General features: G+C 42.0%; 1 protein-coding gene across 1 annotated transcript in view; it reads left to right on the top strand.

Annotated features, from left to right (window-relative positions):
• Positions 1–23,227, top strand: part of nt5dc1 (5'-nucleotidase domain containing 1) — a 514,716-nt gene that overhangs the window by 467,096 nt on the left and 24,393 nt on the right. Inside the window, exons 10-11 of the mRNA XM_048530930.2 lie at positions 1,957–2,121; positions 15,124–15,292. Coding sequence (XP_048386887.1) covers positions 1,957–2,121; positions 15,124–15,292 — 334 coding nt within the window. The remainder of the gene's footprint in view (positions 1–1,956; positions 2,122–15,123; positions 15,293–23,227) is intronic.

The following is a 23,227-nucleotide window of genomic DNA, read 5'->3' as shown; positions in this document are numbered from 1 at the left end:
GAAGACAAAAGCAAATATTTATTTGTTCCATCTACGACTTCATTATTATTTGCTATTAACTCCCCATTCTCAATTACCAAGAGGAGACCAACTTTACTTGCTGTTTTCTTCTTTTAGATATCTGTACAAACTCCTGCTATCTGTTTATAAATTGCTAGCTTAGTTCCTCTCATACAGTAAGTTCTTCAACCTGGTTAACCTATTTTCATTCGATGCTGTTCTTTATGTTATGACCATCATCTTTTCATCGACTGCCATTATGGTATCCAGTGCATTCAGTCATTTCTTCATATCACATGAAGTGAATCCTATTGCTTGAAGACTAGTGTACAGAGGAGGCCAAGATGAATCATCCACTCGCCACTTCTGGCTGAAGATAGATGTGTCTTGGTTTCTTTTTTGCAATGATGTGCTGTGCTCCACCGTTGTTAAGGATGAGGATATTTAAGGGGCCATCTCCTTCTCCAATAAACTGTTTAATTATCCACGATCATTCATGACTGATTGTGGAAGAATTTCTGAGTTTAGATCTGGACCATTGGTTGTCACCAGAACATTAGCTTGAATCTTTGGGTTACTAGTCCAGCCATATTACCACTTTGTGTGGTGACCATAGCGCCAAAGCCCATGTGCTTAGAACATATTAAAAGAGTTTTATCACATGACTTCTGTCTAACCACAAACAGAGCTTCAAACATAACTTGTGTATTCCAGATGAGAGAATGATTAGCTCATTAGCAGTTTTTTTTTTCATGGCTTGAGTGATAGATTTTATGTCCTCTATCTAATTATGGAATCTTGGGCACTTGTTTTACTGTCTTGTTAATAGGCCAGATAATGAAAGCTAAGATTTAGCACTCTTTGCACAAAGTAGGAGGGCAAATGTTTTCTCATAGAACTGAGTTTCTGTCCATACTAATGAAAGCTTGACAGGTCAAGCACAAATCAACCAGTTAAGATTGTCTTGGCAAATCATGATTCCCAACAGTGAAGTTCCACCCTTCCAGAGGATGACAGCCAATCAGAGGCCAGCCATTTCTGGGTCCGAGAGATTATCTCTGGAGGCCCAGGCTTCAGGGATCTAATATTGTGGAGTCTCACCTTCAGGCCACATGGGATGGGAGCCTTGGGAAGAGAGGTCTCAAGGGGTGGGAGTGGGTGGCTGTCAAACTCATGGGCAGTTTCCGACTTTCAGAAGCCACTTTTTGCCCTCCATTCTGCCTCTGATTGATCCCAGATTTTGGCACTTGGGGCCTGTGAGTTCATTACTGAGAGTGAAAGGTTGTTGTATCTCTTTCAATAACTGATAATGGGTTTATTTCAAATAGTTCTCAGGTGACCTAACACTCTTTGTGTTTTTTTTAATTTTGTGTGTATAAACTTTGACTTATTTTGTTAAAAGCCCATTGACAGCCTCTTGTGAGTATGATCACCATGTAAAACAAGTGACAAAGATGGGTTAGTTGAGCAAGAGATAGAGGAGAATGTTTTTGGCATTTGATGATGACTGTCAGGGTGGGGTTGGTCAAGTGGGTGTTCACACTAAACAAAAACATGCCAGCCATGGTAGAATGAATAATTGGAAACATACTTTCTTGGAACATATAAACTTAACAGATGACAGCATCCAAAGCTCTGAAAAAAAGGGAAGGCTTAATTAAACTGGATTATCTTACTTTACAAGCGAATAGTTGGATTTCCAGGTCTGCACCACGTTTCTGAAGGTACAAGAGTTTGAAATGCCAGTGAGAAATATAGACCTCGATGTCTTGTGCAAAAAAGTTGGAGCAGAATGGCGATATGTGATTGTCAGGTTTTGGAAGATTTAGGGTCAAATGTGCTTCTGCTTTCTCTGCTGCTTTATATTGAGATTTTTTTTCAATGACATAACCTGTGCCTTTCGTCTGGACTTTAACTAACGAGATCTTAGGTTGACGCTTGCTATTTCACCCACAGGTTGTTTACTTTGGTGACAGTATGCGCTCGGATATATTTCCTGCTCACAGCTACAATAATTGTGAAACAGTCCTCGTGCTGGAAGAACTAGAAGTTGAAGCCAGCCAACAAGTTACAACAGACAGAAAGGACTCTGAGCCATTAGAGAAGAAAGGAAAATATGAAGTAAGTGTTCATAACAACTACTTATAATAATCAACTTGAACAGCTATACTAAAAGGAGTTGTACGTCAAACTTGAAAATAATGAAATGTACAGCAATTAATCTGTTGTCAGTTGCATCTGATGTGGATGATAACTATGCAGCAGCAAGCTCCCAAAACCAGGTTTCACATCAAAACTGTAAATTATTTGTATGTGATAATGCCATAATGTGATAATGACGAAGCAGAAGAGCTGCAAAAGCTTGTGATATCAAATAAACCTGCGGGGCTATGACCTGGTGTCATGTAACTTCTAACTTTGTCTACCCCAGACAAACATTGGCACCTCCGGAGGATGGTCTGTGGCTTGGAAGAAAACTTGCAGGTAGTAGTGTTCTTATGTATCTGCTGCCTTTTGGGTTATAGAAGGTGCTTCAAACGAGCCTTAGTGATTTGCTGTAGTGCATCTTGGACACTATTGACTGGCACCATTAAGCGTCGATAATGAAGGGAATGAATGTTTATGGTGGTGGATGGAGTTCCCATCAAGCAGACTGGTGTTCTGGAATGAAGCTGAGTCTCTTGAGTGCTGTTGGAGTTGCACCCATGGAGGCAAGTGCAGAGTATTTCATTACACTCCTAACTTGTGCCTTCTAGATAATGAACAGGTGTTGGAAAGTTAGGAGGTCAGTTACTCACCACAGAATGCCTCACCTCTAATCTGCTGGTCAAATACTGCCTTGAGATCCTGGACAACTACTTTCATCTAATTTTTGCAGTTGAACTCTTTTGCCCATGTTTCAAAGGTGGCTGTAATGAGGTCAGGAATGGAGTGACCCTGGTGGATCCCAGAGTGTACACCATGGGAAAGTTATAGCGGTCTAGGTGCTACCGGTTAGCTCTATTGATGTTCCCTTCCATCACTTAGCTAATTGGCCTGTTGGAATTGTCCTGCTATTTTTGGACAGGACATACCTGTCCAATTTTCCACATTGTCAGGTTGGTGCCAGCATTGTAGTTGTATTGAAATAAACTAGGCTAGAGGTATGGCTCATTCTCAATTATGTCTTCTGTATCATAGCCAGAAAGTTGTCAAAGCTCATAGTCTTTGTTGTAGGCAGAGTCTTAAATCATTTCTTGAGAGAAGCTGGAGAGAATTGAATTGGCTGAAGATTGGCATCTGTAATCCTGGGGACCTCTGGAGGAAGCTGTCATGAATCATCTTCTCAGCATTTTTGAATGAATATGGTTGCAGATGCTTTGTGTCTTGCCTTTTGCAATGATGTTCTGGGCTCTCCCCTCTTACTGAGGATGAGAATATTTGTAGAGCCTACTCCACCGGAGAATAGTTTAATTGACCACCAGCTGGATGTGAGAGGACTGCAGAGCCTAGATCTGATTTACTGAGTGGTTTAGCTCTGACTGTTTCATACTGTTTCCGTCACTTGGCTTGCATGCAATCCAATATTGTTGCTTCACCTCATTTTTAGGTATGCTCAGTGCCATTCCTGGCCTGCCTTCTTACACAGTTCATTGAGGCTTATTTGACTCCCAGGTTTGACTGTAATGGGCAGAGGGAGGGATGTGCTGAGCCATGAAGTTACAGAATGTGGTTGAGTGTAATTGCATTACTACTGCCGGCCCACAGCATTTCATGAATGCTGTTTGTTATCTCTGATCAAAATTTCCCCCACTTAGCATGATGTTAGGGGCACACAGCACAATGGAGGTTATCCTTAACGTAAAAATAGGATTCATCTTCCTAAAGATTTTGTAGTGGCTGCTTCTACCTCTATTGACATGGACAAATGCATCTGTGACAGGTAGATTGATGAGGATGAAATCATATAGATTTCTCCTCCTTGTTTCCCTCATCATCTGTCACAAAACTCATCTCTTAGCTATGCCCTTTAGGATTCTGCCAACTCAGTTAGTAATGAGTTACTCTTGGTGATGGACGTTCAGGTTGCCCACCCAACATACATTCTGCTCCATTGCCACCCTCAGTGCTTCTTCAGTTGGTCTTGATAACAGGGACATAGCAGTTGGAGAAAGGTTTTCTTGGCCTTGTATGTCCTGATGCTACGAGACCTTGTGGGCTCCAGAGTCAATGTTAAGGACCCCTGGGGAAATTTTCCCAACTGCTGCCAACTCTCATCAGCCTGACTGGCATGTGGGGTGTTTCATACCCATGGATGGAGATGATGGTGTTTGGTACATCGCCTATAAGCTACAACTCTGTAAGTATGACCAGGTGAAGTTGTTATTTGCTCAATTGGTTTGGCAGGATCACCCAAATTTGGCACCAGCACCGAGACAGAAGTGAAGAGAACTTTGCAGGATCAACAGGACTGGGTTTGCTGTTGTCACTTTCAGTGCCTAGGTCAATACTGGGCCATCTGTCCAGCTTCAATCGCTTGTTTTAGACTTCGTAACAGTTTGATACAACCAAATGGTTTGCCAGGCCAATACAGAGGACATTTAAGACTCAACATATTGACGTGGGTGTGGATTCACATTCAGGCCAGACAAATTAAAAACAACAGATTTCTTTCCTTCAAGGACATTAGCAAACTAAATGATTTTCTATGACAATTGACAATGTTTTCATCATTAGTAGTAAGCTGGTTTTAATCCTGCATTTCTTAATTAAGCAGTCATTGTATAATTTGAACTTGTGTACTCACAACATTGGTTTGAATTGTTTTATATATTTCATGTAGGAATTTTGTCCATCACTAAAATAAATTCTTCGTACACCACTGAAACTTTGTCTTTGAGAGTCTTCATCTCTCAAGTCTAAATTAAGGATGGTTGAGAGGATGAAACTTTCTCTGTGTCAGAGTCAAAAGTTTAAACTGCAGGACATTTGAGCACTAAATAATTCTTTCCACTGGACACCTCCATTCATAATGTAGTAATAGAAATGGTAATCAAAACCTCCATTTTGCTTAATCTAGATTTTAATGATATTTATTTATTTATTAACTGGTAGTTACAATCACTGAGGAAGTATTGCATTATTGCGGGTACTGTTCTTATTTGGATGTTTTCCTAATCATTATTGTTCATGTGTATGTTAGGGGTCACATGGTAAAAGGGAAATGGGTTCTGGCCAGCTCATGTAGGCTGGCCACCAATATCCAATACATGTTCACTGAATCCCACAGTTACCTGGACTATACATCGTAACACCCCACTCTGTGTAAAGACTCCACTCCATTCTTCCAGTTTCTCTGCCATATCTGTTCCAATGATGCCACTGTCTATGAGGGGGTATCCATAATGTCCAACTTCTACCTCAACCAAGAATTCGCCGCTACCATGGTTGCCAGGACCCTCAGTCGTATCCAACCTATCTCTCGTACTTTAGCCCTCACCCCTTTGTTTCCTTCCTACAACTGTGACAGGGTTTCTGTAGTCCTCACTTGCCACCCACCGGCATCCCTATCGAAAGGACCATTAGCTGCCATTTCTGCCACCTCCAGCAAAATGCCACCACCAGACACACATTCCCCTCTCTTCCCTTGTCAGCATTCCATAGGGACCATTCTCTCTGGCATACTCACCCACAGCCCAATGTCACCTTCCCTACAATCACAGACAGTGTAACACCTGCCCATTTACTTCCTCCCCCCTCATTGTCCAAGGACCCAGACATACATTCCAGGTGAAGCAGCATTTTACCTGTACTTTACTCAATCTAGTCTTCTTTATTTGCTGCACACACTATGGTGTCCTCTATGTTGGAGACACTAAACGCAGACTTGATGACCACTTTGCAGAACACCTACGTTCTGTCTGCAAAAATGATCCTGAGCTACCAATTGCCTACCATTTCAATACACCACCATGATCCCTGGCTAACATCTCTAACTCAGGTTTGCTGCGCTGAGCTTCGCTGGAGCACTGCAAGCTAGAAGAGCAACATCTCATTTCCTGTTTGGGAACTCTGTAGCCTTCAGGACTCGGTTTCGAGCTCAATCATGTTAGGGCTTGAGCATCTTCCCTATGCCCCACATACCGAGCCTTGTTATCACATGGGATGCTACCACAACCAACCCATTGTCAGCTACGCAGAGATATTAAGAACTGCCGTTGCTGGAGTCAAAGATAACACCTTTTAAAAGGCCATTTCTGAAGAAGGGTCCCGACCTGAAATATCAACGTTCTTGCTCCTCTGATGCTGCCTGGCCTCTTGCGTACCTCCAGTTCCACACTGTGATCATTGTAGGCTACTAACGTTTGCCATTAGTAGCAATTGTATCTCCCAAATTGACGTTTACCCTCTCCTTACGTGCATATAACTGTTCTCTCTTTCTGGTCTTCATCTCTACCTATTGTTTACTCCTCCAACACCTCTCCACCCCCCCCACAATCTTCGGTGTTTATATTAACCTTTTTCTAGGTACAATCAGCTCAGAAGAAGCATCACTGCACCTGAAATGTTAACTCCGATTTCTCTCCGCAGATGGTGCCAGACCTGCTGAGTTTTTCCAGCAATTTCTGTTTTTGTTTCTGATTTCCAACATCTGCAGTTCATTTTTATTATTTAGTGTCAACCCAGGTGGTGTAACAGACCAATCATTTCGTTGATGGATTTGCGGGCTTGTGTATTATTCCATTGTATAGCCTCCATTAAAAACAACAATTATGCTTCAGGAAGTAAATAATAATAAAAATAACTTTGAGAAGTTCCTAAGGTGTATAGAGCGATGGAATGTTAGTGGATTTTTTTTGTTCCATCTTAATTCTTATTTACATAACAGACAGCAAATGCAAAACCTTTAATCTGACAAAGGATTACAGTTTGTCCTGAATTTAATAATTCTTGATACACCAGCAGCTGGATAAGGTCGTAGTGATTGTGTTAGATTCTATGGAAGTTATTTGTAATTACACAAGTACTTTTATTGCCTGTGAAATTAGCTGTCTACTGAGTCATTGGGCTATTTCTTAAAGGCTATGTGCAAAATGCAAGCACGTGAGAAAGCATATTACAAAGAAAACGTGTTGTCCATCAGACAGAATTTGTAAAATTTGCTGTTTCATTAATTATATCCATATTAATATTAGAATGACATTCTCTGTCCTCCTTCCCTTTATAATGGATTTGTGGGACACAAAGAAATTTTAAGCAGTTGCTACATATCCTAAATTATTACAATTGTACAGCCTGTGCAGCTGCCTTGTCTAAATTTAATTCTTCAGTTCCTCCAAAGTGACACTTCAGCATTTTTCTAAGTTCCAGGGATTGAAAAAGGGAACTGAAGTTTTTGCAGCAGTTTTCATTTCTGTATAATGACTTAAGGAATTTTCTTCGTACGTTCAAGCATTTCCTGCTCCTCTATCCCTGCTTATACACACAAGAATGTGTACAATGTTAATGAGATAAGTTTCAGATAATTGTGCTGAGTTTTCCAAATCTGTTTATATCTTATATTCGTGTTCATCGAATTGGATTAGAGAGTGGTAGCTGCTTTGGCAGCTCTACGAGACCTAACTTGAAAATTAAAGCTTGCATAATAGAATTCATGACAGCATTGTGCTAGCAATAGGAGCTAAGTTTTTCAACAGAATTGAAAAAGCAATTATACATGCAGAAGCAATATCCACATCAATGCTATGACCTATAACACAGAATGTGGACAAAAAGAGCAAGCTGAACACTAGAAATATTAGCAGTGCTGTCAGAAGTTTGTGTTGTATTGACTACCGTACCCAATTCTCTAAGCTTCATGAAGTGAGTAAGGCTCCACATCAACAATAAAAACTGAAAGAACTGCAAATGCTGTAAATCAGAAACAAAAATGGAAATTGCTGGAAAAGCTCAGCAGACCTGGCAGCATCTGTGGAGAGAAATTGAAATTAACATTTTGGGTTGAGTGAGCCTTCCTCAGAACTGATGGTAGCTCGGAAAATGTCAGTTTATATTCAGAAGATAGGAAGGTGATTAGGAGTAAACGTAAGGTGGGGATAGAGACCAAAGAGAGAGAAGAACAGTTGAACATAAAAAGGAGTAGATAGTGATCCAAGCTAGGAGGATGAATAGCTCTTAATGGGGACTGTTAGTGTCTAACACTGGGTTGTATGTACTACCAGACTGTGATAACAAGGCCAGGTGTGTGAGGTTTGGATGTAAGAACATGGGAAAGCTTAAGCTTTAAAGCTGTTGAAATCAATGTTGAGTCGTGAAGGCTGCAAGAGTCCCCAAGCTGGAAATGTAGTGTTGCTCTTCCAGCTCACACTGAGCTTCGCTGGAGCAATGCAGCAAGCCTGAGACAGAGATGCTGGCCAGGGAACAGGGTGGTGTGTTGAAGTGGCAGGCACCTGGAAACTGTCTTTTATGTAAACAGAGTGTAGGTGTTCTGCAAGGCAGTCATCTAGGCTGCTCTTCTTTTCCCCAGTGTAGACCATATTGTGAGCAGCAAATGCAGTAGACTAGTTTGAGTGATGCGCACTGCTTCACTTTGGATACTGAGGAGGGAGGAAGTAAACGGACAGTTACACCTTCTACAGTTGCATGGAAAGCTGACACAGGGCAGTGGGGAGATGTTGGGAGTGAAGGAAGAGTGGACCAGGGTGTCCCAAAGGGAACGATCCCTACAGAAGGCTGATAAAAATGGGGAGGGGAGTATGTATCTGACGGTGGCAGCTCGCTGAATGTGGCAGAAATGGCGGATGATGACCCTCTGCACTTACCACAATCTAGTCTATTGCATTCACCTCTCACAGTGTGGCCTCATCTACACTGGGGAAACAAAGTATAGAGTGGGCGACTGCTTTGCAGAACATCTGCATTCTGTCGACAAAAAAGACGCTGAGCTTCCAATTGTCTGCCATTTCAATGCACCACTCTGTACCTTGGTCAGTATCTCTGTCTCAGGCTTGCTCAGGCAGTGCTCTCATGAAACTGGGGACCCTGCAGACTTCTGGACTCACTGTTGAGTTCAATAAGTTTAGGTCGGGAGCTCTCCCATGTCCTTACCCCAAACTGCACACATCAGGCCTTGTTATTGCAGTCTGCTATTACACGCAACCCATTGCTGGTCACTAACAGTCCCTTTTTACAGCTATTCACTCTCCTAGCCGAATCATTATCCACTCCTTTGTCTGTCACAACTGTCTTTCTCTCTCTTTGGGCTATATTGTTCATTCCTTATCCCCTCTCCAACCGCCCACCCCCACCCTACCTTCTGCATATAAACCAACATGTTCCTAGCTACCATCCGCTTTGAGGAAGGGTCACGCAACCAGAAATGTTAAATCTAATTGCTCTCCACAGATTCTGCCAGACCTGTTGAGCTTGTCTAGAAATTTCTGTTTTTTGTCGACATTAAGAATTACACCTTACAAAATTAATAGAAAACTAGTAGAAGTGCCCAGCGACTCATAAATGTGTGGTTTGCTTTCTCTTGAGGTATATTTACTCTAATCTTTGGTTACTTAACTCAAACTCACTGGAAGAATGATGCAAGAGCAGGAATGTTTGCCACCCAAATAGAAGCTGGGGAAGCATTCCCACCAGTTGCAGCAGCCTGGCAACCATTAACTTGCATGGAAGTGGGACTTCAGTGCAGCAAAACCTGGACAACAATTGGGCTGACAAGTGGCAAGTAATATTCATGTCACAAAAGTGTCAGACAGTAAGAATCTAAGCATCTCCGCTTGGGCATGATCATTTAAAATTATTACTGCTGAATCCCCATCATCAGTTTCCTGGGCACCACCATTAACTAGCAATTTAACTGGACCAGAGACATAAATAGTTTAGCTACAAGAGAGGTTGGAGGCTGTAAATTCTCCACCATGTAATGAAATTTCACACAGGCCGGTATCCCATCACCAACTTATCCTTTATTTACACAAACATAGCCCTCGACACTGGTCCAGCTGTCTCAGATATAGCTCTCAGTAAACAGAATGCCTGGCACCCCTGTTTATATCTGTCAGCCGGGGCTCCCTAATTGGACCAGGTTAACAGCCCCAACCTGGGACCTCATATTGTATCTCCTGATTCCCCAAAGCCTATAACTGCCTACAAAACACGCATTATAAGCATGATGGACTGTTCTCCATTTACCTGGCTGAGTACAAGAAACTTGGGACTGCTTGATAGGTACCATAACCTGCCACTTCAAGCATTTGCTTCCTCAACATTGTCAACAAGATCTTCTTGACAGGTCCTCTTAAATTTTTAACCTCTGCCACTTACTAGGAGAAGGTAGTCAATGCATTGGAAACGCTTCCATTTACAAGTCTCCCTCAAATAAACATTTTTTTTTCCTGACTTGGAACTTTACACGTTTCTTTCCTTCTCCATTGCTGGGTCAAAACTCTGGTGTAACAACACTGCGAATGTACCTACAATGCACAAATGCAGTAGATTCAAGGAAGTGGTTCATTTTTTCATGAACAATTGGGAATGGGCAATTAATGCCAACCTTTACTAGTCATATTCACAGTTCATAAACAAATAACAAAAATTTGTATTAACAGGTCAGCACCAGTGGTAAAATAATATCAGTTGGAAAAATAGATCAAGAAATTCTATTACTACTTTTGATGTTCTGTATACATCTAACAAATGGAGAAGTAATAGTAATAAAAATTGACAGGATGAGCAAATGTTTAATATTTCATGTTGCTGTTCAAGAAACATCCCAGTCGCATAGTTTTTGAGCTGAAAGCTTCATCCAAATCTGGTCCAGGGAAAAATGTCTTTTGTTATGGATCTGCTTGCAGATTCAGGGTTAAAATAAACATTTTGAGCTGTTTACGTGGTGCTGTAGTAATGTTAACCTTTCACCAATTGCTTTTATCCGTTTCTGTGTATGTATAGCATGAAATATTTTACAGAACATCATTGATGTTACCCATTAAATTCACAAAGAAAAATTATCAAGCATGCAAATAATGTCAACTGTTAAGAATTAAAAATATTTTGACTGATTATTTTCTTAAACTTTGCAGTGTTAAAAAGGTAATTTCTTTGTGAGGTGCCATTTATTTGTATTATTTATTTTATAGCCTTACTTTCATTTATCCCAACTTAAATGGAAACATTTCAACTATTCATTATTTTCAGTAGCATGTTTTAAAAACCTTGATATATCTCCCGCCAAGTAGTGCCACAAAGAAAAAGCCCTACATGCTGAGTTAACAATTTGGTACCTGTATGTTCAGTAAAATGTTACACTGAACTCCGATTCTTAATAAAACTTCAAAGTTAACTCACATCGCTTTTATATTTTCATATACTTCACAAAAGTGCCATATAAATTTTCTGATTTATAGATTTTTTTTTTAATCAGTAGTTATAAATAATTATAAGTAATAATTTTACTTGTCTAATACTCGGAAATGTTCAGAAACCAATGGGGATTTTGTCTCATTCAAGTATGGTATGGTATGAAATGGTATGTAGCCATAAGCCACAAATACGTTTGCTCTTTCTTCATTAAAGAGAGACAGTAGCTTATGTATAGTTTAAGGGTAAGCAATCCACAAGCCAGTGTGGAAGAGGCAGTTCTTCATGAACTGCCAGAACCTGCACAGGCATTCAACCCATGCTATTGGCTTTATTCTGCATCACAGTCATCTAGTCAAATGAGCTAGTGAGCAGAGATATTAGTGTACTGAATGCAACCAGAAATAGTCTAAGTCAAAGATTATCAATCATCTATCTATCATCAAGTGTTTTACATCTAGCACTTGCTTCCTATTTGCCACAGTTAAGTGTATCACAATTCCGTTGTCAATGGTAATCATGACTGGGTGTAACACCCACAATTTCTGTTAAGCTGTAAACACTATTTAATTTCCATATTTAGTATTAAAGAGCTTTCAAGGCTATCAACACTGGATGATGTTACGTTCTGTTTCTGTAGATGAATCTGAGGTAGCTTTCAGGTACTTTTTATCTTGCTCCTTTCAGGCATATTAAACTTCACTAAGCTTTATTATTTTTTTAAAATGTGATTTGCTTCAGCCACAGCCTCATAGTGCAACACAATATAAACTCTATAAAATCATACAACAGAGAAGGCCTTTGTTACAAATTCAGATCAGCCATGGATACCATTGAATCATACAGAAGAGGCTGTTTGACCCATTGAGTCTGTACCACCTGCGTGAGGGATGAAGTTTCCTGCCTTTCCTGCAGGACCTCCATCAGCTTGCCTACACAAGTCCCACTTTCTCCCACACATATGTTACGGCACTTCAAGTATTGATTCAAGTATTTATTTTAAGTTGGTGAGGTTACCCACCTCAACTGCTGTTCCGGGTGATGCATTCCAGATTTCCTCCACCCTCTGGATGAAAATAAAATCCTCACAATATACCAAGATAAAAAGGTGTAGAGCTGGATGAACACAGCAGGCCAAGCAGCATCAGAGGAACAGGAAAGCTGACGTTTCGGGCCGAGACCCTTCTTCAGAATTGGGAGAGGGGAAGGGGGTTCTGAAATAAATAGGGAGAGAAATGGAGGCAGAGGCGAAGGAATTGGGAATAAGGGATGGCAATTTTGCAGGAAGGCAGGTGGCGCAGTAGTAGTATGGCGCACTGACCTCTACATCGCCGAGGCCAGACACCAACTCTCCGACACCACCTCCTACTGCCCCCTTTTTAATAACCCACCTCCTCCCACCCACCTTCCTGCAAAAATGATATCCCCTATTCCCAATTTCTTTGCCTCTGCCACATCTGCTCCCAGGATGAGGCATTCCGCTCCCATACATCTCGGATGTCCTCGTTTTTCAGGACTGCAACTTCCCCTCCACAGTGGTCGAAAATGCCCTCGACTGTGTCTCCCACATTTCCTGCAACTCATCCCTCACACCCCCTCCCTGCAATAATAACCAAAACAGAATCTCTCTCATCCTCACGTACCACCCCACCAACCTCCAGATCCAATGCATCATCCTCCGACACTTCCGCCATCTGCAATCTGACCCCACCAGTGAAGAAATTTTTCCCTCCCCACCCTTGCCTGCCTTCCGAATGACTCCCGTGACTCCCTCGTCCGCTCCATACTCCCCTCCCACCCCACCACACCAGGCACTTTTCCCTGCAACCACAGGAAGTGCTACACCTGCCCCGACATCTCCCCCCTCTCCCGCACTCCAGGCTCCAAGAAGACTTTCCACATCAAGCACATGTTCACATGCACATCTGCTGATGTGGTGTACTGCATCCGCTGTTCCTGTCGTGGCCTCCTGTACATTGGGGAAACCAAGCGGAGGCTTGGCAACTGCTTTGCAGAACAACTGCACCTCCCAGTCGCAAACTATTTCAGTTCCCCCTCCCATTCCTCAAACGACATGTCCACCCTGGACCTCCTGCAGTGCCATAACGAAGCTACCCAAAGGTTGCAGGAACAGCAATACGTATTCCGCTTGGGAACCCTGCAGCCCAATGGTATCAATGTGGATTTCACAAGCTTCAAAATCTCCCCTCCCCCTACCGCATCCCAAAACCAGCCCAGCTCGTCCCTGCCTCCCTAACCTGTCCTTCCTCCCACCTATCCCCTTCTCCCACCTCAAGCCCCACCCCCATCTCCGACTTACTAACCTCATCCCACCCCCTTGACCGGTCCGTCCTCCCTGCACTGACCTATCTCCTCCCTACCTCCCCACCTACACTCACCTTTACTGCCTCCATCCCCACCTCTATGACTTGCCTGTCTCCTCTCCACCTATCTTCTCCTCTATCCATCTTCTATCCGCCTCCCCGTCTCTCCCTATTTATTTCAGAACCCCCTTCCCCTCCCCCATTTCTGATGAAGGGTCGAGGCCCGAAATGTCAGCCTTCCTGCTCCTCTGTTGCTGCTTGGCCTACTGTGTTCATCCAGCTCTACACCTTGTTATCTCAGATTCTCCAGCATCTGCAGTTCCTACTATCTCCTCAAAATATACCCCCTTGTTCGTGGCTCTTCAACAAGGGAGAGCAGCTGATTCTTATCCACCCTGTTCCTGCCCCTCAATCTGATACAGCTCAGTCAGGTCCCAAACTTCTCTGCTCCAGAGAAAACAACTTGCGCTTATTCAGCCTCCCTTCATAACTGAAATGCTCCATCCCAGGCAACATACTGGTGAATTAGCTCTGCACCCCCTCCAGTGCAACCACATCCTTCCTAAAATGAAGTGACTGGAATTGCATACAATACTCCAGCTGTACCCCAACCAAAGTTTTTGTATAACTCCAGCATAACCTGCTTGCTGTTATAATCTATGCCTCAACTGATAGTCCTCAGGATCAATTACACCTCAGTCCTGTCAAAAAATTTGAATCTACATTTTACAGCTGTTATCTTGCACTTCACTATGTCTAGTTGTATAAAAGCACCAAGGCTGTAACAATCAAAATGCTCTTGCCAAATTGTGCAGATACTCACATTGACACATCCACTTCTTCAGTCTCTATTTGATACCAGCCTGCTTCATTTTGCAACAAGTAAATGTAGTAAGCAACAGCGAGGATCTGATATACTCATTCAGTCAATACAGCTTATCTTCATTTGCTAATGGGAAAATAATGTGCGTTCTGTACCTCTCCGAATCAGTGAGTTTGTGTGTGTGACTTAAACAAAATAAGAAATAATTTTCTCATTGTTGTTTCTTTCTTTGAACCTTTATCTTACTGCTTCACTGTTTTCTAATACTTCTCTAGCCCTTTCAAATAGAAAATGGAGTCAGCAGTCCTGCCAAACTCCGAGGCCAATGGCTCCCCAACACAATGGTTGTATATTGTGTTACCAAGACACCCTAATGATTTGTTTATTATTTGTAGTATTTTTCGAAACAACTTCAAACTTAGTACAATTGCATATTAATTATGCTTGGCTTGGGCTGTACTTCATTTAACCTGGCTAAGATGCACGGTGCTTTAAACAGTGGCATTGAAAGTAATACTTTTTCAAAATGATATCTGGGAGAAAAATTACTATTCCAAGACATGACCATCATTCCTTACAATTTCTTGACCCTTTTGCCCTTTCATACATATGTCTTTTTGTTTCCAGAGCAAGAGGCAGAAGATGTGGCCAGTCGTGTCAGAACAGTGGGGCTCCTATTTTGTGGATGGTGTCACAGGACTGGAGGGTGAAGGTGAAACCCAGGTGCACACATGGTGCACCAGCAACATTAACACATACAGCACCATTGCCATTCCCAGCCTGCAGGCTATAGCAGGTAAGAAAAAGTTGCAACGGGTCATTGCAAGATCAGTATGAGTGGAACTGAGTAGAACAAAGGACAGAAAACATAGGCTGGGGGAAGAGTTTCTGCAGGTTTGTCAGATAGAAGAAATAGTCCAAAATTAATGGGTCCTTTAGGAATGAAAGGAAGAAGATTTATTTTCAAGCAAATAAAAAATAATGTAACAACATTAGGACAGAATTAATAAAAGGAAAGAAATTAATGGGTGAGAAGCTCTGGACCTGATGGTCTATATTTTTGAGTTTTAAAATGAGGGTCTTCAAAGATAATGAACGCATTGATTTTGATCTTCCAAAATTCCCTTGACTTCATTTGTGGATTTGGAAAATAGAAATTTAACCTTCCAATTCAAGAAAAGATGATGAGAGGAGACGAGCAACTGTCGCTCAATTTGCCTGACTTCAGCAGTAGAGAAATTATTGAATTTGGGATGAGGGATATATGCCTTGACCAATCAGAATTCACTTGCCAACCCAACAGCACCCTTTTCCTCATGTTGTACACATTGCTGTTCCCTTTGAAATTGCTTTTACAATTTCCCCTTTTGTGCCAATTGTGTGTACAGAATGTCGCATTTTTGTCAACAGGACCTAGTTTACTGTGGGTAAATTTACTTGGTGGAAGGGTTTCCCAGGTCGGCAGTTGGGAGGGCAGAGATGAGTGCAGAACTTGGAGGTGATTTCAAAGTGAAAAGGGAGCAGCTGGGGGAGTCGTATCATTTCTTCTTAGCTGACACATGAGTGAGCCCTGTAAGACTTACTCATTGCCTCCGACTTCTGCCAGCATCGAAATTGGGGCTGGACAAGAGGTAGCCTTCATGTGCAAATTAACTGGCCACTACGTTCCTCAATTGGGATGAGTGGACATGAGATGCCCTAGGCCTCTCTGTCTGCTACAATATTGATAAGAGGTCAGGAAAGAATGAGGCCGTAGGCCCTCAGGAACTTTTCAAGCCCCTCCTCCCACTTCCTGAAACTTAATAGCAGAAGGCCTGTAGCATCCTGCCTCATGTCTGTAGTCTCTTCTATGTAAGCCATACTGTAATTAAGATTAAAGAACTAACTCTGAGTTATAAGTTCCATAGTGGACAACATTTGTGATGATCACCAGAATCAGTGGGCACATATTTAAGGCATCTACATTATTTATATTACTGTAGAGAAACAGGATATTTCTTGATGTGGCCCCTACACCCCATTTAAAGCTACTATCCAAATCATTCTCAGAAAAAGTAATATTCATGAAGCAAGATATTGTAGAATTGTTACAACACAGGAAGAAGCCAATCAGCACAGTGATTCTCGGTGGACGCCATCAGAGAGTTGTTTAATAAGTTCCACTCCCTTTTCCCCATAACCCTCCTTTTTTGTTCTTCAGCTGCTTATCCAATTCCCTTTTCAAAATGAGATTGGGTTTCATCATGCCCATTTCACATTCAAAGCTGGTACAAGGCCCACTTTCAAGGATTTTCATCCTGCACTCCACTAAGCTTGATACATCCTGAAATTTGGGTCATGCCCATTTTTAGGCTAAGGGCCTGTGTCTTTACCTGTCTGTTTCAAGTGGGAGCCATCATGAACATCTAATTCGAACTTCTGTGTCATTTATAGGATATCAGGATAAATTTGTCCTCTGTGTGGTTCTTAGACAACGAACTAGCCAATATTCACTACGAGACCTGAACCATCAAAAGGTCAGAGTGTCATTAACCTAGGGCTTTGAGATAATAGGTAGCGAACGCAGCCCAGCGAGCTATGTGATCCACAAGAGGTTATCTCTGGGTTTCTATATTTGATTGACAGGCATACCAGTGTGGCAGTAGCCAAAGTTTCTTACGTGGAGTTCAAAGGAGCACTAGCCAGTCTCCTAACCCGATAACAATAATCTAAAATTTAGATACCAAAGTCTTTTTATGGCTAGATAGGTGTCTAAAGGATGTTCCACTATTGCTGAGTCTTAACAATGTGATCCTCTGTGTGTCATAAGATTCTAATGTATACAGTAAAAGAACCTAATGCTGTCCTTCACTCTTCGTCCAGACCTGACCTGAAGCCAATGGATATACCACTTCCCTACAATCTGAAAAGGATTGTGCCTTCCAATGCTAGTATGAAAAGTATTGAAAACAATACTTCAAACACCTTTTGCTTCAGCTAATCTGCTCATTACAGTGTATATGTTATAAATATATATTACTGCCACACACACCCCCACCTACTAACCTCATCCCATCCACTTGACCTGTCCATCCCCTCTGGACTGATCTATCTCCTCCCCACCTCCCCACCTACACTCACTTTTACGGGCTCCATCTCTGCATCTTTGACTTGTCTGTCTCCTCTCCATCTATCTTCTCCTCTATCCACCTTCAGTCTGCCTCCCCCTCTCACCCGATTTATTTCAGAAACCCCTTCCTCTCCCCCATTTCTGATGAAGGGTCTCGGCCCGAAGCGTCAGCCTTCCTGATCCTTTAATGCTGCTTGGCCTGCTGTGTTCATCCAGCTCTACACCTCGTTATCTCAGATTCTCCAGCATCTGCAGTTCCCATTATCAGAGAAACTCAGCAGATCTGGCAGGATCTATAGAGAAAAAGCAGAGTTATTGTTACTGGACCAGAGAGGCTGCTTCAGAAGCTATTTTTCTGCCAGACCTGCTGAGTTTCTCCTGCAATTTCTGATTTGCGTATAGGTGTATCTAACTCTGTAAACAAGAGGTTTAGTCATAAGTAGGGTAGATTTCTCCTCAACTGGTTGACTGTTTCCTTCTACTTCACATTCATTAGGCAGCACACACAGAGGCTGCACAGTGCACAGGGTGGGAATCAGCTGGACAAAATTGACCTCAAATGAGGCCTGAACCCGGAAAGGATTCCAGTATTCTTGTCCTGATGCAGACTCTGTTAAGACTATTAAGAAGAATCTCTATGTACTTGAAAAAATTTCCTGAAGCTAGTGGAAATGAAAAAGGAATGAAACTAAGTTGATAAATCTTTTTAAAGGGTGTTTAGGCCAAACAGTGTGATTATGTAATTATGTAATTTTCCCTGATTCTATGGTTTCCAAGCAACAATTAACATGACATCACAGATTTGTTACTAGTTTGCGTTAAATTAGTTGATCTTAGCCAGGGTAGCATTTCTGATGCTACTGTTCACTGCAGCACCTTCCTGTTAAGAAATAGGGAAAAATCAACAGTGCTAAAGTCCACTTATCTACTGAGTTTAAAATAATGGACACATTGCAGCCTTGCGCACTGTGCAGTCTCTACCTGAACTGTTCAATGAATGTCAAGTAGAGGAAAACTGTCAGTCAGTTGAGGAGAAATCTACTCTACTTTTGATTAAACCTCTTGTTTACAGAGTTAGACACAGCTAAATATATATCAGAAATTGCTGAAGAAATTCAACAAATCTGGCAGCAACAAAACATCTTAAGAAGGCTCACTCAACTCAAAACATTAACTGTGCTGAGCCAGATGTGCTGAGTTTCTCTAGCAGTTTCTATTCTTGTCTCAGTTCTTCAACTTCTGGGTTGTTTTATTTAAATATATATCAGCTTTCAGTGGAGACTCTCAATCAGTTGGTTTCTTATCCCTTTAATTCTTTTGAAGATATAACTATCGATCAGTTATGATAAAAGGAACGAGTGTACTAGTAACCACAATATTAAGGCTATTCCCTGGAATGCTGATATGACAGTAAACAGACAGGACCCACAGTAGGAATAGACTTTTGTTCAAAATTGTCTCGATTCCTCCCATTGTTGCAGATTGAGCAATATCTGACCAGCAAAGCGAAGATATATTTCTCCAATATGAGAGGTAACTAGGGTACATGATCACCATTAGTTACATATTTGAAAATTATCATTGTCATTTACAGTGATAGTTTTGAATAAAAGAATTTAGATCTTTCCAAGATCATAATTACTGTACATTGATGGGAGAGCCCCACCATTCGCTGATTAAGTTTTGTAAAATATTAGATTCTGTGCTACAGGCCAGAACCAGTTGTTTTACTGCAACTGTGGTCCAGCATTTTTCTGTGTGTTCTTTGCACCTTTAAGACTTGGGAAATGCTTCAACTAACTTAAAAGTTTGCATTATTTTCTTGTTCTGTCATGTCTGTTCAGATGATTTTACTGTACTTCTTAAGCATCTCCTGCATCTGCCAGGCCAAAAGGCATGTCATACTGATTTCGATCTTGCAAACTGTCAAGACTTCTAAAGATAACGTGCCACTTGTTCTAAGTAAGCAGCACAAGAATCTGGTGACTGATCTTTCGAATTGCGTAAAGAGACATTGACCTGAAAACTTGACAAGCCCAGTGTGGGTACTTAAAGGTATAGGTCATATTCCCTGCATCTGAGTAGTGAGACACATTTCTTGAATCTCTGATATAGAATCCCTACAGTGTTAAAATAGGTCCTTCGGCCCAACAAGTCCACACCAAACCTTGGAGCATCCCACCTGGACCCATCCCCCTATAACCCACCTAATCTACACCTCCCTGAATACAACAGGCAATTTAGCATGGCCAATCCACCCAGCCTACACATCTTTGGACTGTGGGAGGAAACCCACGCAGACATGGGGAGAATGTGCAAACTCCACACAAGACAGTTGCCCAAGGCTGGAATCAAACCCAGTGCTAACCACTGTGCCACCGTGCCCCCCTCCCCCCCACCAGCCTCATCTATGCAAATACACGAGGTTGCAGGAGAAACATAATAGAAAACCCTCTGGTATGTGTGGAATGAAGAGTGATAACATTGGACAATAGTAGGAGTCAGGAGTCAGGCTAGAAGCAACAATGGCAATGTTACATTCACTAAGGTTTTAGAGTAGATTTGTAGCTTGGGTTGTGGATGTTGTGGTTGGTTGGCTCGCCGAGCTGGTTTGTTGTTCCGCAGATGTTTCATTGCCCTGCTGGGTAACATCAACAGCTCAGCCTCCGATGAAGCGCCGTTGTGTTTTCCCGCCTGTTATTTGAATTCTCGTGTCTGCTGGGCTGGATTACCTCACTTCTGGTATTTTTTTCACGGTGGAGTGTATATGGGGTCGAGCTCTATGTGTTTATTGATGATTTTCTTAGTGGAGTACCAGGCTTCTGGGAATTCCCAATTGTCCCAGTTGTCTCTGCTTTGCCTGCCCCAGGACCTTGGTGTTGCCCCAATCAAATTGGTGGTTCTCCTTATCCAAGTGGATATAAAATGTTACATTCAGATAAGTGTTGCACATGTACTGTTAGATTCCCTGAGTAAAGCCAGCAGTGGAACCCAGTTATGCACTGGGGGCTCAAAGAGATATGAGGTGCGTTATAAAGGGCCTAATGTCTATTCCAGGCATAGACATTGTGTGTTAATAAAATGTGAGGCTGGATGAACACAGCAGGCCAAGCAGCATCTCAGGAGCACAAAAGCTGACGTTTCGGGCCTAGACCCTTCCTCTGAGGAAGGGTCTAGGCCCGAAACGTCAGCTTTTGTGCTCCTGAGATGCTGCTTGGCCTGCTGTGTTCATCCAGCCTCACATTTTATTATCTTGGAATCTCCAGCATCTGCAGTTCCCATTATCTCTGATAGACATTGTGTGTGTCGGTTTTGTTTTTTCAATAAAAACCAATATGGCAAGTTGTGCTCCTTTAACTCATAGTGAGGATGTTTCCTTCCCACTGTATTGGGGTTTCAAGAGACTTGTTATTGACCAAAAATCGTGGTCCAATGTCTAGGCCACCACTTGTATTCTAAAGGATTTGTTGATCTTTCTCTCAATGACAGTGCTAGTGGTAGGTTTCACTGCTTCTTTAATTGTAATTCAATTGCATACATTCAATCCATTTTAAATTAACATATAAATTAGTGAAGATGCTAACTGTTTCTTTTCTCATGGATCATGCAGCTTCCACCCCTCCCCCTCCCCATTCATTCATGCTGTTCTCCACATGCTTGCAAGTCTTTGACTTTAATAACTGCCCCCTAAACCCTCTTGTGTGTGTTTGTAATATTTCACTTATGTGGAAGGATAGATCGTGGTGTATCTGGACAAAATTCACTGTTGGCAAGAACAGTTGACTAAGGCAACAGTCGCATGAGGAGGCCAAAGCTGACTTGACTTTGCGTGGGAACAGCATCTCCCTATGAGCCCAGAAAGTGTTAAGGCTTCAATGATCTGTAGTAAAGCATGCATTTGCCACATTTCTTCATAAAATAACTGTCAGCAGTTAAAGTTTAATTATAGCCACTACTAAAGGTTACCATTAATATGAGGCATTTATAGTCAGAAACAATTTCTCACCCGGCCTCACTGTTATCTCTACCTCATTTTCCTCCTTTAAGATTCTCCATAAACCCTGCTCTGCCGAACCTTTGGCCATCTGGCTTCATATCCTCCTGGCCAATGTGGTTTGGTTTTATATTTTGCTTAAAATTCTCTGATGAAGTGCTTTGTAGGGTATTATTATACTAAAGGCAGTAGATGAATATCGGTTGTTTCTGTTGGATACTTGACAACTTGATAACCTAATGACTTGGTAAGAAATTTGAATATTGGATAATGTTCAACAAGAGAGTAGAAAGAGGAACTAAGAATAGTTGTCATGGATTGCAAAACAGTTTGTTATTCCCACCAGCACTATAATAGTTTTGTGATATAGTTGCCATTGAATTCTTTCCAATGTAAAGTAAATTACAATGCTTATTTTTATTCTGTATTTGATCTCTTCCATCAAGTATACTGATTGAAAGACTATCATTAATACAATCTGGCTTTCACTGTTGAATGAGTCCTGTAAGTCTCTGGGATACGGCCAGTGGTGATTTCCTGAAGTGATGCTTGTGTCTAACAAGTGCATAAACTGATTGAGACTGCCAAAGCTGTCAAGGAACCGCCAAAGGCAAATATGTGGAGTTTAAAAAAAACTTCAAAAAACAATTTTTCAATAAAAGCACTTGAGTGCCTGGGTTTACTTGCATCATTATAGGATTTCTGCTGCATGACTGATTTTCCAAAGTATTATTTCACAATGGGGTACCTATTGATAGGCACCTCCAACTGCTTATTGACTGGGAATGTTTGTTTCCATAATGGAATAATTGAAGGGATTTTGATAAATTGATTTTTTTTGTTATCAGTGAGAGTGTTTCTTTCCCAGTTGTGACAACATTGTCAGCACGCTGGCTGAGGTTGCCCCCGTGGATGTTGTGAGTTGGCTCTAAGAGAGAAGGGCAAAGACTGGAGTTTAGGGGTTTATGAGGTGGCATAACAGGGCTATAAAATGCCATGGGGCTGATTAGGGGCATAGGATAGTGTAGAGGATTTGAAAACCTACTTGGAACGGATTGGTAGGTATAAGGTGAAACAGGGGTCAGTGGAGAATGGGTACATTGGCAGAGTGTGGTTCTAAGGGTTTGAGAGGCTGTATTGGATACATAGATTAGTATAGGGTGACTTGAATGGGATAGGAATGTATATGAGGGAGGTGAGGATGAGTGAGCAGGAAGGATATTTTATACTCTCAACTTGATTTGGAAACTTTGATCACGGTGTCCCAGCCCCAGTTCCACTTTGGGATTACGTGGTTACGTGGAACAGTCCCTCTTCCGCACCTACACAGGCCCCAAACCCCACCTCTTCCTCCGGTACATTGATGACTGTATTGGCGCCGCCTCTTGCTCCCCAGAGGAGCTCGAACAGTTCATCCACTTCACCAACAGCTTCCACCCCAACCTTCAGTTCACCTGGGCCATCTCCAGCACATCCCTCACCTCCCTGGACCTCTCAGTCTCCATCTCAGGCAACCAGCTTGTAACTGATGTCCATTTCAAGCCCACCGACTCCCACAGCTACCTAGAATACACCTCCTCCCACCCACCCTCCTGCAAAAATTCCATCCCCTATTCCCAATTCCTCCG

Source organism: Stegostoma tigrinum, chromosome 4, assembly GCF_030684315.1.
Source record: "Stegostoma tigrinum isolate sSteTig4 chromosome 4, sSteTig4.hap1, whole genome shotgun sequence".
NCBI classification, from domain to species: Eukaryota; Metazoa; Chordata; class Chondrichthyes; order Orectolobiformes; family Stegostomatidae; genus Stegostoma; species Stegostoma tigrinum.
Note: the sequence above shows the minus strand (reverse complement) of the source record. Positions and strands in the feature narration are given on the sequence as shown.